Below are 16,059 nucleotides of genomic sequence, written 5' to 3'. Positions count from 1 at the left end.
ATTCAACATCGAAGCAAGCAATCAAGAATATTGAAATATAAGAAAAAATCCAAAATCCTTGGATCCATAGACAATCATCATTGACAAATACCGAATATACCGCTATATGAATTTTACTGCTACTTTACTCAATTTTGGCTTTTAATGACAATTGTTATATATTTATTACATACAAATGCAACAATTATGAATGTAAAAAAATCATCATCGTTGTCGTTTCAATCAAAGAAATCAAAGAAAAGAAAAAATACATTCAAAACAAGGTTACATCACTCACACACCGAACATAATGGTGTTTTTTAGATTATTTTTGGAAACAAAATTCGTCAAGATTTTAAATTTTTTGTTTTTGCTTGTTTTCCGAATTAACAATCATCATCATCGAATTAACTCGGCAATAAATAACCCGAATGTTTGTCGTCGTCGTTTTCCACTAGTCAAAATAGTCGAAATCAAAACATGTCATTTGTTTTTCTGTTTTCAAATTGCAAATCAATCGAGTAATCATCATCAACAACAACAGTATCGTATAATTCGACTAAGTGATTATGAAATCATTTGCCATTGATTTTCTCTTTTTTAGCTTTTTCTTTTTCGGTTTCTTTGATTCCATTTCATCATCATCATCATCATCGTGATGATTATCGATATTCTCTGCTTTATTATCATCATCATTTGATTGATCTGAATTCGATGGTTGTTGTTGTTGTTGTTGTAAACGTTGTAAAACACAACAAAAAAATCCATTTGTCATTGTCGTTTCATAATCGGCACGTAAACATTTTAATGAAAATGAATAATCACCTTGTCCTCTTAAAGGCCATTCAGGCATTGGATCAATAATTTCATATTGATTTTTCAGATCTAAATTCATTTCAAATAATTTCTCGATAACATCTTCATTTTCAATTTGATATTTGGAACATGTACAATAAACAATACGTTTAGCCTGGAAAGCAATAGCCGATTGTAGAATAGCTAATTGAAATTTTGCTAAATTTTCACATCTTTTTTTAATATTTAAATTTTCTTCCGTTGATTGATCACCATGATTCTGATGAGTATATTCAAGTCTTCGATTAATACCACTACCCGAACAAGATGGATCAAGTAATAAACAATCAAGATTTGAATATTTTGTCGGATCAATTTGTGTAAAATCTTCTGTAGAAGATTTAAATCGTACACCATTACGTTTTAATAATATTTTCATATCATTAAAACGTTTTTTATCTTTATCATTTGCATAAATTGTACATGAATTATTTAAACGTGATGCAATGGCCGATGTTTTCATTCCTGGTGCTGCACATGCATCCATTATGATCATATTTTCCTCGAGGTTCATTGCTTCGATTGCCAAAAGACTTGACTATAATTAAAAGATTATCGTTAGAGGGGAAATAATTTACCATCATACAACCGGAATACAAACCTTATCTTGCATTGCAATCGATCCATCTTCATATAACGGGGTTAATTTTTTGGTCGATTCATCATTGAATACAAATACATCTTCGAAATGATAATCAATCAAATATTCATCAATAGCTAATGATAATGCAATTGTTTTAAATTGATCAAATTGAATATCATGTTTCGAATACAATCTTTGTTTGAATTCAAGTTGTTCAAGTTTTTTCATTAATTCTGTTTTGGAATTTTTTAGATAATTTATTCGAATATATCTTATCCATGGATCATTCGAAGTTTCATTCTCAATATTTTTCACTAGAAAACAATGGATTTTTTATTTAGCATTTTTTTCTGGTTAAAAAACAAAAACAAACAAACCTTTTGCATATTGTTCAATAATTTTTTGTCGATTTTCAATCACATATTTTACTTCATCTTTACGACGATATTTTAGAAAACTTTTTTCACCAAACAAAAGTTCAGCAATAAGAATTTCAATCAGAAATGAATTCATTGTGTTCGAATCGAAATCTGGTAATTTTGATTGAATCTGTTCGATTATATTATGATTTTTTAACACTTTAACGGCTAATGCATAGATCATTTTTATACACTATATATTGGTTTTTTAAATAAAAAATGAATTAATTTATTGAGAAAAATAATCAAAAAAAAAAAAAAAAAAAAAACATTTACTTTATCGCCGGTAAAACGATTCATCAAACTATTTAATGAACCAGATTTTTCATTCAATTGCCATAAAACATTTGCAGCTGAATAATAAGCTTTATGTAATTTTTGTCGTTTTAAAGGATTCTTTTTTTCTTCGGTTCGATTCGAATTCGATTGTCGTTTATTTCGATTTTTCGTTGCCATTTTGATGATATTTCGTAAAAATCCAAAGATTTTTCCGTGATCACGAACACGTGTGTTGGTCCATTCAACGATAACGTGCAACGATGATGATCATGCTGCAGCACCAAGAATTTTGTTGAAGAATTTATTCGAAATTTTTGTTTTCGGTAAACAAAATGAATTCAATTCGATTGATGACGGGTATTTTCAATCGAAATTTTGGAACGAAACGATCCTTGATCCAATCAAGAACGAATGCAAATAGTTCGACAAGTTTAAAATTTCAACATTCGAATGATGATCATCCACTTAACTCGACGACATTCGATAATGAAAAAATTGATGAAAATTTTTTCGAACAATATGTTTCACATGAATTTCAAATGTCACGAATGGAAACGAAAAAAATCTATTTTCTTTATGATGATTTAATTCGAAAAAATTATCCAACAAATGAATCGATTGTACATCTTTGTAAATTTTTAAAATTATTTTTCACTGCCAAAGAAATTCAATATAATCCGAAACCATTTTTATTACCATTTCAACAATTATATAATCGGTAATCGTTGTTATTTTCAATGATAATTTTCATTCTTTTCACTCTTTTTTTTATACAGAACATTATTGTTGAAAGAAATTGGTTTTCGTTCGATTCAAATACCGATGATCGGTTTAATCAATGAAATACTTAAACTAAATCTTCTACAATTACGTCAACATTTTGATTATCCAATTGAACAAAATTGTTTTGATAAAATGTGTAAACATTTAGAAATTTATGGTGATACTAAAACCGGTTTATCTTTACAAATTGAAAATTTCTATGAAAAATCCATTGATCAAATACCGTTGAATGAATTACGTATTCAATTAACAGCATGTTATCTATCAAATTGTTTAAAAATATCAAATAATCGTTCATTACATTTATGTCGAAAAAATTCACGTTTATTAATGGAAATCAATCTAATGACAATCAAAATGAATATAACATTTTTACAGAATAATTTTAATTATTCTGCAAATAAAATTATTAATAATGGATTATTTTTAATGATAAATCCGGAAAATCTTTCACTTATTACAACAAAATTACGTTCGATTGTTGGTGATCATCTTTATGAACATCTGATTATTATGCCCGAAATATTACGATTAAATTTCAATCAAATTATACAGAATTTTGAATTAATCAAACAAAAATGTGATGGACAATTTTATATTCGTTCAATTGATTTAATATCAATGGATCCCGAACGATTAATATCGATATTCAATTCAATCGATTCAAACGAAGATTTTAAACAATTAAATTTACAAATATTTGGCCCAGATTTTCTTGCATTAAATTATCAAAAAATTCTTAATCGTATTGAAAAATTAAAACAAGAAGAAATTCCATTCAATCGTTTACCATTAACATTTTTTACTGTTAATGATTTGGAATTTAAACATATGTTAAACGATCTAATTAATGATCCGGAATTACGTATACGATTTTTTCTTGAAATACGTTTCGGTATTCATGATTATAATCGAATCAAAAATCAATTATATCATATATCGAATGTAAATACGGAAAAATATTCACGATTGAATGCAAATCGTGTTATTGAATTTTTAATTTCAATGAATTTTGATAAAGAACTTATTATTGAATTTGTTTATCTAATATTTTTCGATTATAAATTAGTTAAAGGTGCTTATTTTTATCTTTGTAATCGAATGGATCGATCATCCACAACATCAACAACGAATAAACTTTTTTTGAAAAATCTTGTCCAACATTTACAAACAACACGTCCTGCTACAAAAATTTTACAAAATATTTCCTATCAAAATCTAATGTCATAAGTCATAAGTATCCTCTTTTTTTTGGGTCAAAATTTTTTTTTTTTAATTTTTTTTCATTATTTGTTTTTTTTACAAATTATAATTAGTATTTACATAATAAACAATTTTATAAACAGAAAGAGTAGATAAAAAAATAAATTTACAATAAAAACAATCAAAAAAAAAAGAGAGAATCATTATCTATCTTCTTCATGAAATTTAAAAGCTCTATTTGAATATTCTGAAAATGTTTCCGAAACTAAATCCAAATGATTTGAATGATTGATTGATTTCAAATGACTATTATTCAATGGTGGTTGTGGTGGTGACATATAAATTGTATTAGTATTTTCAACACGATTTTGATCGGTTAATGTTGAAAATGTTGTTTCTTTTTTTCGTTTATCAAATTCAATAATTGTAAAATCATTAGTGATTGCTGTTGATGATGGTAAATTATGTCCACTAATTATATTCGGCAATGATGGTAATGATTCAGGATAATTATCGAATATATCTTCATCTAATTGTGTAAATGGTGTTAATGATTGAATATTACCAATACCATGTGGATATTTATTAACATCAACGAATAATTTCTGTTTATTATTGTTGGCATTGATTTTTGATTTAATTGAAAATTTATTATTTTTCTGATGATGATTTGTTTGATGTATTTTTTGTTGTTGTTGATGATGATGATGATCTTTATTATTATTATTATTATTAATTGATAATTGTTTTGGAAATTTTTTATTCTTATCATCTTTACGTATAAACAATATAACCATACAGATAATAGATATTAATATTAAAACTGGTGTCATAATGATTACAATGATTAAAATCGAACCATATGATTGTTGAATGGAACCTATATTATTTGTAAATAAACCAAAAACAATTCATATTAAAATCAACTATGAACAAACAAAAAACAAACAAAAGCCTTACCTTCGATTCCAAAATTTTCTTGTAAATGTTTACCAAATGAATCAAATTCATTTGATGATGATATTATTGTTGATTGTGGTTGTTGATGATGATGATGATTATCTGAATCATTATTTGTATCATCATTAATTGTTTTAACATAATTACACATATCATCAAGACAACAGGTTATTGTTTTATTATGTTTACGATGAATTGGATGATTATTATGATTATTATTATTGTTTGTTGTTGTTGTCATCGGTTGATGAATATGAATCGATGAATGATGTCTATGATGATTGGAATGATGATTATGATTATGATGATGAGATGATGAACGTAATGCTAATGCTAATTCCATACATGGAATACGTTGATCATTTGATAACATTTCAATACAACCATGACGAGATATATCACTTGAACGATCATTCATCATATTATTAAAACTATTTGTATGTTCAACATAACATCCAGCTTGTTGATGATTACCTTTTGATTTGCACATATAACCGGTACGTACACAAACTGGTTGATTACAATAACAACGAATGTCACCTATGTATATTATCAATGATAAACAAAACAAAACAAAAAAAATTAGATAAAATTCTCATTGTAATTATTATTATTATTATTGACCAACAATTATATTATCTAATCAAACTCTATTTACAACTAAACAATATAACAAAAAACATTGTTTACATTTCCGGCTATTCAATCTAATATTTGCTTTTTTTGTAATAATAGTAATCATTTCTATTTACACACACACACAAATTGTATCAATGGATTAGGAAAAAATACGGATGTGTTAATATATTAGGAAGAGCTAAACAACGATGAGCTATTAGCAATTTAATCCTATCCAAATGTTGTCATTCATTAAAAAAAAAAGAAAAATCATATCATTCTTTTTTTTCCTTGCTTAGAAAATATGCATTTTGTTGTAAAAATCATCAAAGATAAAAAGATTGGTGGCGTTTTTTGTTGTTGTTGTTGTTGTCAAATATACAGACAGGAAAAAAGTTTTTTTTTTAAGATTTTATTTTTCCAATAGATAATAATCATCAGGTTATTATCGAAAGTAAAGAAAGAAAAAAACAGCCATTTTGCTTAGCCATTTTAGTTTTCTATTCTAGATCCGATGATAGGAATCATCAAATTGAAAACAAAAATAATAATTCCATGTTAGCCCCATCTCAATTAGCCATCTTTCATTTTCTTCATGTTTGTTTTTTCATTCAGTCATTCAATTCAAAAAAAAAAAAATGTAAAAAAATTTCAAGTTTCTTTAGTTTCCAAAACAAAACAAGAAAACATACAGCAGCCACAACCATATTATCATACAAAAACTAAGTAATCCAATACACTTAAACAACAACAACAACAACAAAATCTTAGATATGGGGAATATCTTTAGATATAGTGGTGTAGGCTTCGAACTAACTTTGAAGAAAGGAAAAAAATCTTTCATCATTATCTTCATTCGTCGTCAGTCGACGTCGTGCAAAGTGAATCGAAACGATCAAATCACAGACAAACCGACCGACCGACCATCGACGACTATGATGATAAAGATGACGACGGCCATGGTTAAAAAGTCGCCAGTCAAAAAAATTTCTTTTTTGGCCTTTTTTTCTCTTAAAATGTTTTCCTACATGCATGCATGCATGCCTGCAATTCGTATTTTTTTCTTAAGTGAACAACCAAAACGAAGAACGAAGACCAACGACCATCATGATGATGATGAGGGTCAAGAAGTAGAAAATCTTTATCAAGTACTGTATAATTTACGAACAAAACAACCGAAAGAAACCAAAAAAAAATAGAAACCCTCGCTTCTTTTTTAGATTTTTTTTTTTTCTTCTTCTCTTGGTTGTTTTTGGCCAACAACGACGACGATAACTTTCGTTCGAACAAGAATTGGCCAGGTTTGTTCACAAAAACCAACTGAATATAATATAGTGGTGGTGGTGGTAAGTGATGATCATCATCATCATCATTATATATCTTCCATAGGAAAAAACTTATTCCATCAATTCAATAATCAAGAAGAAAAAAAAATTTGTATACTCTACTTGCTTATTATGGGTAATTATTGTATTGCATTGAAATGAACAACAAACAACAAAGATAAAGATGAAGATTGAATGAAAAAAAACAATCCACATACAGATAATGTATATGTCTGTGATTGATAAGATTGTTTTTTTTCGTTTGTTTGAAGTGGTAAATCAAATAGACCAACAACAACAAGTCCGAATTACTGACGATATTTTTGTTTTCTGAAGACAACGACAATGATAACTATCATCGTTTGTCGCCGCTTCTTGGTCTAGTCAATGATCATCAAATGACAAAAAACAAAACAAAAAAAAAAATGACAAAATTAAAAAAAATGTCTTCAATCATAATCATCACATCAATCGTTTGTTTGGTTGTCATCATCATCATCATTTACTTTACTTTCTTTTCCTTTTTTTCTTAATTAATTAATTAATTTATATATGCCTTTCTCCATTCATCATCATCATCATTATTTAAGAAAGAGAAAAAAGTGATGAGTAATGATATTTTAATGATAACAAAAACAAAATCATCAGATTTTCAATGTGCATACATTTGATATGGCTATTATATATAGATACTACTACTACCTTGAAAAATGTCTAATTGGATAAGGTCAAGAAGATTCATTATTAGAAGATAAATAAATAAATCAAAGGTAATCAAATATACCATGTGCATTTTGACCAAAAGGTCAAAGTTTAAAAATGATGATGAGAAACATACAACATTATCATCATAAACTAAACTTAAAATCATCATCAAGATATGTTCATTCAATACATACACACACACGACAAGCGTGACCAGTATAGAATCGAACAAAACTGAAAAAAATGACCATTCAAAGATCAAAACATCATCATCAATCTGGTTTTGATAAATATTTAACAATTAGATGCTATTAATCGGAAAAAGATTTATGCATTTTTTTTGCGAAAAATAATAATAATAATTTCTGTTTTCAAATGACCACTATCATAAGCTAGCTAGCCAAACCAAACCAACCACACACATACAGAGAAAAATGGAAAAAAAGTTTTCAAAATTCAAAAAATTGAAATTGAAATTGCCAGCCAATTGTGAAAAAAAAAGAAAGAATTGTTTTGTTTTGTTAACAAAAGAATCCATTCTGTATGGAAAAATACAATAATCATTATTATTATTATCATCATGATTAACTTGTTGCGTGCCATCATCATCATGTAATGATGATGATGAAAATTTTACATTTTCGGATGATAATAAAAAGAAGAACATCAATTCAATGGCAAATTGCTGTTGTTGTTCATCTTCATCAGAAATGGAATTTGCCTAGAATCAAATCATCAAACAACAACAAAGAAATAAATAAATAAAAAGTTTTCCCAAAAGACCAACAATTGAACGACAATCAAATGAAATAATTTTGGTTGAATGAATTTTTCCATCAAAAAAACCAAAATCCTAAACCTATGTAATTGAACTTAATGATCATCATCGACATCGACATTTCCAAGTTAACAAAACAGCAAAAAAATTTTAAAATTTGTTTTTTTTTATAAAATCAAAAGTCTACCAGGAAAAATGAATGAAACATGATAATGATAGTGATTCGATGATGATGATAATGATGACGGTGGTGGTGGTGGTAGTTATCATGGTAGTTCATTTTTTTCAACTATTCTATCAGGACACGCAACATACCTGCCTATCTACCTTGATACATAGCCAGAAAAAAAAACTAGACTAACCTAGCCATCATTATTATTATTATCATCAAAACATACATCAATCGACAATCGGCAATTTTTTTTCGGGAATGATAATAATATAGTCTTTTTTTTCGATGGTCTCTCTCTCTCTCTAATAATCATCATCATTGAACATTTGAAATGTAATGCATGGTTTGCTTACAAGGTCCATGGCCACACTACAAATGTTTGACAATAGGAATTGGCCAAAAAATCTCAGACTGAATGTTTTTTTCCAAAAGTTACAGAAAAATAATCATCATTTCAGGCCCAAAAAATAATAATAATGATAAGGATGTTCAACCAAAATGGTAGAAAAATAATCGATAATAATAAAAAAATTCTGCGGTTTTTTTTGCTTTTTCGTTTGAATGATTTTCTCACACAGTGATTCTCATGTCGATAATCATTATTGTTGCAACAACAACAACAAAAATAATAATGATGTTTAGATCAAGTGGGCAATTGAAAAATTTGATATGTTTTTTTGTTGTTGTTGTTGTGGTTTTTCATTCAAAAACAACGCAATTTGTCACAAAGATCATCAAACAATGTGATTGAGAAAGTTGACCATTTTAAGGTTGAAGTCTCTCTCTCTCTCTCTCTCTCTCTCTCTCTCTCTCTCTCTCTTAAAATGTCGTAGCTAAATTTATTTGTTTAAAAATATCAACCATAGTAAATGACAGTTAAGTAAATAGATTTCAAATGTAGATATACATAAGATAAGCATAACAACAACAACAACAACAAAAAAAAGGTTAAAAAAGAGTGGTTATGGTGGAAGTCCTTAGGAAAAATGTTTTAGAACAATCTGATTAACAACAAACAAACAACAACAAGAAACGAGATCCAACATTCTGATGTAAAGATTTGAAGAAAAGAGTTTCAAAACAAAAATTTTTTTGAAACAAAATACCAATGTTGGAACCGTTGATCGAAAACAACGAAAAAAAAAGAAAGAAAGAAAGGAAAACACAGCAGGAGAAATTTTTTTTCCTCTATTCAAGGAGTTGATCTTCAGTCAAAGATTTCAACTTTGAACTTGTTTTTTTTTCATTGAGTGAACTTTACCTACCTACCTACCTACCTACCACCACCATCAATTCCATACTGATTATCTTGATTAGTGAAAAAAAAATACCTGAACAAATGGTGAAACTCAAGACAAAACAAAAAAAAACTATGGAGAAATTTTCTGTTTTCTTTTCTAATTGTTATCCACATCAATCAGTAAATTTCAAGGTTCAAAGACATCCATAGAAATTATTTTAAAACAAAATCAGGATTGAATATGAACCTCAAATGATGACAATTGTTTTAATCTTTTCTTAATTAATAATTTTTTATCAACAACAAAAAAAGTGAGATAATCATAGTCAATGAACGATAATAATAAAAACAAAAAAGCCTTTAATTAGTGATTTCAAAATACACACACACACACATAGAAAGGGAGAATTATCTTCAAAATGAAGAAAGAAAAAAACAGAAAATGTCCAGTCAACCAGTTGGTTGGGTTTGTTTTGAAATAAAGATCAAACAAAAGATATACACAAAAATGAATGATGTAAAATGATGATAATAATAATTTAGAAGACAGCAAACAACAACAAAAAAAATCAATTTGCTTATTTGATTATAATCATCAAGAAGTGAATAAAGATTTGAGAAAGAAAAAAGGATCAATTTTATGATCATTTTTGTTTTGATTACACCGACCCATCAATGTCGCCAACAACAACAACTCAACAGAAAAAATTCCAAATATAATAATCATCATCATCGCCAAAAAAAAAATTTTCTTAAAAGACAAACAAAAAAAATTAGTAAAAATTATCATTATCATTATTACAATCATCATCATCATAGATCAAAAGTAAAGTAAATTTTTTTTTGTTTTCTTTAATGAAATGGATGATGATGATGATGACAAACATTCTTATTCAAAATGGATGGATAATAATGATGATGATTGTAAGGTCAATAATGATAAGGTAAAGTTAGCTAGGTAGGTAGGATCCACCTTTATATAAAAATATTTTTCAAATTCTGATCTTTTCCATAGATATCATAATCGTATGTCATTTTATTTTATCTAACCAACAACAACAAAAAAAGAAAAACAGACCTGCCTTAATGATGCTGATGATGATAAAAAAAATGAAGTTTTTTTTTCAGCATCAAATCAAATCAAACTAAACAAAAAAAAATTATCTTAATTTTCAGAATCTTTTTCGTTTTAAAAAACTATACACACACACACCAAACCAAACCAAATCAAACAAAATCTTGGCGACAAAATTAAAAAAAAAAATTCAATTCACATCTGAAAATTCTTTTTTTTATCTGTCTATCAATATCATCATCAACAACATTAAAATTGACTAAACTGATTTTCTAAAAAAAACTATAAAATGGTCAAATGGTCATCGTCTTCATTTTGCCCTAAAGGCCCTATATCTTATTTTAATGATAATGATGATGATTATAATTATACCAAACAAACACCGAATACACCACCAATCTTATCATAGAAAAGAATATTGAATTCAAGAAAAACAACAACAACAAATCTTTAAATGATCGTAAATGGATATAATCTTTTAGCATCTTTTCTTTCTGAAATTCAATCAATGTTTTTCTCTCCTTTTACTGATCAATAAACAAACAAACAAACAAAAACTAATCTTTTAATGGAATTACATCATTATTACTATTTTTAAATGGGATTTTTTATTTTATATATAAAAAAAGACTTACATTTTATACCAGATATGATGATGGTGATTATAATGAAATATGATGAAATGATTAATCTTGCCATTATGATGATTTGGATTTGTTTTTTTTTCAAATTGAAGGATCAGAATGATCCAAACAAATTGAAAAAATGATGATGAAAAAAAAATGAAAAATTCACAAAAACCGTGAAAAAATATCGAACGGAAATCCGTCCATATACAACGTGCACAATATCCGTTCGAAATGAAGAAGAATTCAAAAACGTTCGAAATGAGAAAACGTTCGAAACGTGGATTTTTGTTTAAAACGTTAGCGGATTTGATGATATAATTTTTTTTTCAATTTAAAAACGAAAAAAACCGATAATTTTAATAACAAAAACAATGTTGTATTGTTGATTGCATCATTTAAATCGAATGATGTTGGTTATAAAAAGTTGGAAAAACACACCACAAACACATCAATTGATAAAAGATTGATGTGTAGAGTTTGATCCGATTTTTTTTATCAGTTGTGGAGCAACAAAAACAAACCAAAAAACCATAAAAATAAAAATCTCAACGATTTCTCAGATATCTCGTCGATGTTGAATCAACAATTGTCAATCGATGAATGGTTTGGTTTGGCGATGGTGGTGGTGATCCAAATATTCTTCATTCTTGTCTTTGAAATAGTGGCAGTAGTGGTAGGTGCTGATAGTAGCAGCAGTTTGTTCTTATCTCCTGATTGGCCGCGGTTAAAGAATGTGAAAGGAAAGAGCGATAACAGAAATATATCAGCGGTGGAGGTAGTGGTATTACGAAGTGTTACCACTGGAATTGTGTTCGAAATTTTTTTTTTTTTTTTTTTTGGCGGCTTTCGAACACAATTCCTTCCTTATAATCAACGTTATCATCAAAAGTTTTTGGTGGTAATTTTTTTCCAATGTTTTTTCTGACAAATAATGATAATGAATCTGACCTTGGACCAATGCAAACAAACAAACAAACATTGGTACCACTGGAAAACAAAAAAACAAAACAAAGCCTATAACTGGCCCTAATGGGGTAAAATGATAATCATAATCATCATCATAATCAGCCAGTTGTTTTATGACTGATTGAATCGCGTTCCAACAAAAACCTCGAAGCAACAACAACAAGTGAATGAACATTGTCGCCGACGAAGACGACGACGATCTTCTGTCTGGTGTCTCAAATATATTTATTGATCGTTGTGTGTCACACACACAAGCAGAATTAATCGTTTAAGACCAAAAAAACAAAGCAAAAAAAACTTCTGGCCAAATATTGGTTTTATAACCCTTATTGGTTTCGTTTTTTCATTTTTGTTTTGTTTAACCAAATTAATAATCATTTCTCATTTTTTTTCCTAATTTAGAAAACAAAACAAAAGAAAAAAGAATTGTCAATGTCACCACCACCACCAAGAAATTATCAATTTGTTTGATTTGAAAACAACAACAACAGCAACAACTAATATTGATTATCCAAATTTTTTGATCTTTTCCAGCCAAAAAGAAACATTTTACGTACACAAAACGTTAAAACGGGCAACAAAAAAAAAAAGCCAGACATTTTTTTTTTTGATTTTTTGGTTACGGCTGCCGCCATTTACCGCCGCCGTCAATCAAAAAAAAATATTTTATCATTCCAAAAAAACAACATTTGTCATCATCATTCGACCTAATAATAATAATATTTTTCACTGATAATATTACACACACACGACGACGACGACTATGGCGACTAACCACACCAAATATATGTGCAATTGTCGTAATATTTACGGACGATATTATCATCATCATCATACCGATGGTATTAATCATATCGAGAGAGAGAGAGAGAGAGAGAGAGAGAGAGAGATCAAAATGGTTAACTGGCCCTATAACCAAAAAAAACAAACATCTTTTTAATTTCTTGGCGACAATTTTTTTTGGGTTGTTCAACATTAACAACCAAAAATCGTCGTCTGTTTTTTTTCTATTTGATCTTGATTCTTCTCAAGAAAAAAAAATCAATGATAAGATCATCACCATTATCAACAAAATTTTATTAGCATCGAGGTAAGGGAAAATTTTTTAGAAAAATAATCTTTTTATTTTATATTTTAGATAAAATTCATTCATTTCATTTCATTTTGGAATTAAAATCTGATTCACCACCATGAATTTCTGGTTCATAATACATTAAAACGAATGCAACCCAAATATGTAATAGGATTATGTAGCAAAGAAAAGCTGCACGTGCCGATGGATATTGGCGAAGAAAATTTCCTAAACGTATACTTGTGATGGGAAAAAGAAACGAAAAAATTATTGATATCGATGATTGAAATCAATCAATATATGTTACCTGAATTTATCGATTGCAGTATATGCACGTTTAACTTTACGTGTAACTTGACCATCATTCGGATTATCATATATTAATGATTGAATATCATCCATATTATTAATATTCGAACCAGTCATACGATGTTTAATCATATTCGTAAATGCTGGTGAATGATATATTCCAATTGCAACTAAAAAACAAGCAAAAAGTCAATCAATCAATCAAATATTGAATCATTTCTTACCATCATTATTATTCTGTTGATTATTGCTGTTATTGCTATTTCCAATCATAAATTCTTTAAATTTTTGTTCACTTCTTTCTAATTGTAATTTTAATGAATGATTTGCTGATGATAATTGTTCAATTAATGATTGTTTTGAAATTAAATTTTCAGTTAATGATTTTAATCGTTGTTCCCATTCATTATTGATTATCGATGATTCACTATTACCATCAACATTATCAACATTATTATCCATTTGTATAAGACGATGTTGTTGTTTTAATATTAATTGTCGACGTAATTTATCAATTTCTTCATCACGTTCATTAATACGTGCTGATAATGTTGATTTTATTTGATTTAAATCATCTTGATATGATTTACAATCACTGGATAATTGATCAATTTCATTTTGTAATTTTGATTTTAATTTAATTTCTTCATTCAATCGATTATTTAATGTTTGAATTTCCGAAAGTTGTCTTGGGATTGTTTCATTTTCATAATCATTCAATATGGTTCGAATCGAATCATAACGATTACGCATTTCAATCAATTCATTCATTAATGTTGTACATTGTTCTTGTAGAATTTTCATTCGTTCATCACTATTATCATCACCAGTATCGATATTAGTTTCGATAGTAGTTATCGATGTTTCCGTTCGATTATCCAAATCGTTATCTTTGTTTTTTGAAATTTTAAATTGTTCAAATTCTTGCTCAATATTTTCATATTTTTTTCGTAAATTATTATTTAATATTTCTAATTCCAGACGATTTGATTTTTGTTCATTCAATTGTCGACGATATGAATCTAATTCATCGATCAATGAACGTTGATTATTTTCTAAACGAATGATTTGTTGATTACATGAATCTTGTATACGTTTGGATTCAATTTTTTCAAATTCTAATGATTGTTTTAATTGATCAATTTCATTATGAAGATTATTAATCATTTCATTATTATCTAAACGTTCATGAAGTTCATTATTAATTTTTTCATTTAATAATTGTAATTCTTTATATTTTTCATCTTTTTCCTGTAATTCCAGTAATAATTGTTCCATTTGTACTTTTAGTGCTGCAATTTGTGAATCTTTTACATTAATCGATTCTTGTAAATCTTGTTCTTTTGAATTTAAATCTTTTATCAATTTTTCATTCGAAATCATTTGATTATAATAATTTTGTGCTTTCAGTTTTTGTTTTTTATATTCAGTATTTAATTCAAGAATTTTTCGATTCAATAAATCAAGCTCTTTAATTTCACGTGTTGTTTTCATATTATCCTGATCATTATTGGTAAATGATTGCCATTCTTCTTCAGGTATATTATTAATATCTTTATTATTTAAATATTCCATTAGTCTATTATCACTACAGCCATTATTAATATCATTATCATGTGATTTTGAACCATTTGAATCATAACTAGATTGACGAGTGTGGCCATTTCCATCATTTTTTCGATGATAATGATGATGTTGATTATGATGATTATTACCACCATTATCGGAAACCAATGAATTTGTACTCGTACTTGTTCGTAAACTCATTATATCAGGTCTGATTATATCAGGTAGGATTTGATTAGAAATTAATTTAATTAATCAACAACTATTTTTTCGTCAAAAAAAAAGCTTACGTGTCAATATATTCTGTATCGAGTAAACTTTGATTATCATTTGGAATGGTCGTTGTCGATGTTGTTGAATGTTTTCGAACATTTTTTATGGAATTTACATTTGTTAATGCTGTTGCTGTTCCTTTATCGACAGCATTAAGAAAATTTTCCGCTTTACCGGCAATTTCGGTTAACCAAGACATTTTTTAATTACGGTTTTTTTTCAGAAAAAACATTTCAGACCGAAAAAAAATTAAAAAATCTTTTTGGATAA

General features: G+C 27.5%; 4 protein-coding genes and 1 long non-coding RNA gene across 8 annotated transcripts; 2 read left to right on the top strand and 3 right to left on the bottom strand.

Annotated features, from left to right (window-relative positions):
* Positions 1-120: 120 nt before the first annotated feature.
* On the bottom strand, positions 121-2,292 carry Nsun5 (Nop2/Sun-like domain containing protein 5). The gene is made up of 4 exons (XM_027348204.2): positions 2,113-2,292; positions 1,795-2,029; positions 1,436-1,731; positions 121-1,372 (listed from the first exon to the last, which is right to left on the bottom strand). The coding sequence occupies exons 1-4, from the start codon at positions 2,290-2,292 to the stop codon at positions 539-541; spliced, it is 1,545 nt and encodes a 514-aa protein (XP_027204005.2). The 3' UTR covers positions 121-538.
* A 155-nt stretch (positions 2,293-2,447) lies between these two features.
* mTerf5 (mitochondrial transcription termination factor 5) lies at positions 2,448-4,221 on the top strand. Its single transcript, XM_027348203.2, has 2 exons — positions 2,448-2,833; positions 2,892-4,221. The coding sequence occupies exons 1-2, from the start codon at positions 2,448-2,450 to the stop codon at positions 4,126-4,128; spliced, it is 1,623 nt and encodes a 540-aa protein (XP_027204004.2). The 3' UTR covers positions 4,129-4,221.
* LOC113797770 (uncharacterized) lies at positions 4,180-12,219 on the bottom strand. 3 transcript variants are annotated; one of them, XM_075822351.1, is made up of 3 exons: positions 6,497-7,108; positions 5,062-5,601; positions 4,180-4,981 (listed from the first exon to the last, which is right to left on the bottom strand). In XM_075822351.1, exons 1-3 carry the CDS (start codon positions 6,711-6,713, stop codon positions 4,305-4,307), a joined length of 1,434 nt encoding a protein of 477 aa, XP_075678466.1. In that variant the 5' UTR covers positions 6,714-7,108; the 3' UTR covers positions 4,180-4,304. The 3 variants fall into 3 exon arrangements, with proteins under 3 accessions (XP_075678466.1, XP_027204007.2, XP_027204008.2); XM_027348206.2 differs by lacking the exon at positions 6,497-7,108 and adding an exon at positions 5,752-5,889 and having other exon boundaries at positions 4,183-4,981; XM_027348207.2 differs by lacking the exon at positions 6,497-7,108 and adding an exon at positions 11,610-12,219 and having other exon boundaries at positions 4,189-4,981.
* An 8-nt stretch (positions 12,220-12,227) lies between these two features.
* On the top strand, positions 12,228-14,340 carry LOC142645642 (uncharacterized). 2 transcript variants are annotated; one of them, XR_012846725.1, is made up of 3 exons: positions 12,228-12,901; positions 12,972-13,659; positions 13,708-14,340. It is a non-coding gene; the product is annotated as an uncharacterized LOC142645642 (long non-coding RNA). The 2 variants fall into 2 exon arrangements; XR_012846724.1 differs by lacking the exon at positions 12,228-12,901 and having other exon boundaries at positions 12,914-13,659.
* Positions 13,623-15,988, bottom strand: LOC113797739 (golgin subfamily A member 5-like). The gene is made up of 4 exons (XM_027348167.2): positions 15,807-15,988; positions 14,175-15,727; positions 13,949-14,120; positions 13,623-13,880 (listed from the first exon to the last, which is right to left on the bottom strand). The coding sequence occupies exons 1-4, from the start codon at positions 15,986-15,988 to the stop codon at positions 13,724-13,726; spliced, it is 2,064 nt and encodes a 687-aa protein (XP_027203968.2). The 3' UTR covers positions 13,623-13,723.
* Positions 15,989-16,059: the final 71 nt, after the last annotated feature.

The sequence above is a fragment of the Dermatophagoides pteronyssinus genome, unplaced genomic scaffold, assembly GCF_027571235.1.
Source record: "Dermatophagoides pteronyssinus isolate colony J.1.1.1.1 unplaced genomic scaffold, Derpt_VIB-CSIC_2022.12 sq0016, whole genome shotgun sequence".
Taxonomy (NCBI): domain Eukaryota; kingdom Metazoa; phylum Arthropoda; class Arachnida; order Sarcoptiformes; family Pyroglyphidae; genus Dermatophagoides; species Dermatophagoides pteronyssinus.
The sequence above is the reverse complement of the archived record's forward strand: the minus strand, read 5'-3'. Positions and strand labels throughout refer to the sequence as shown.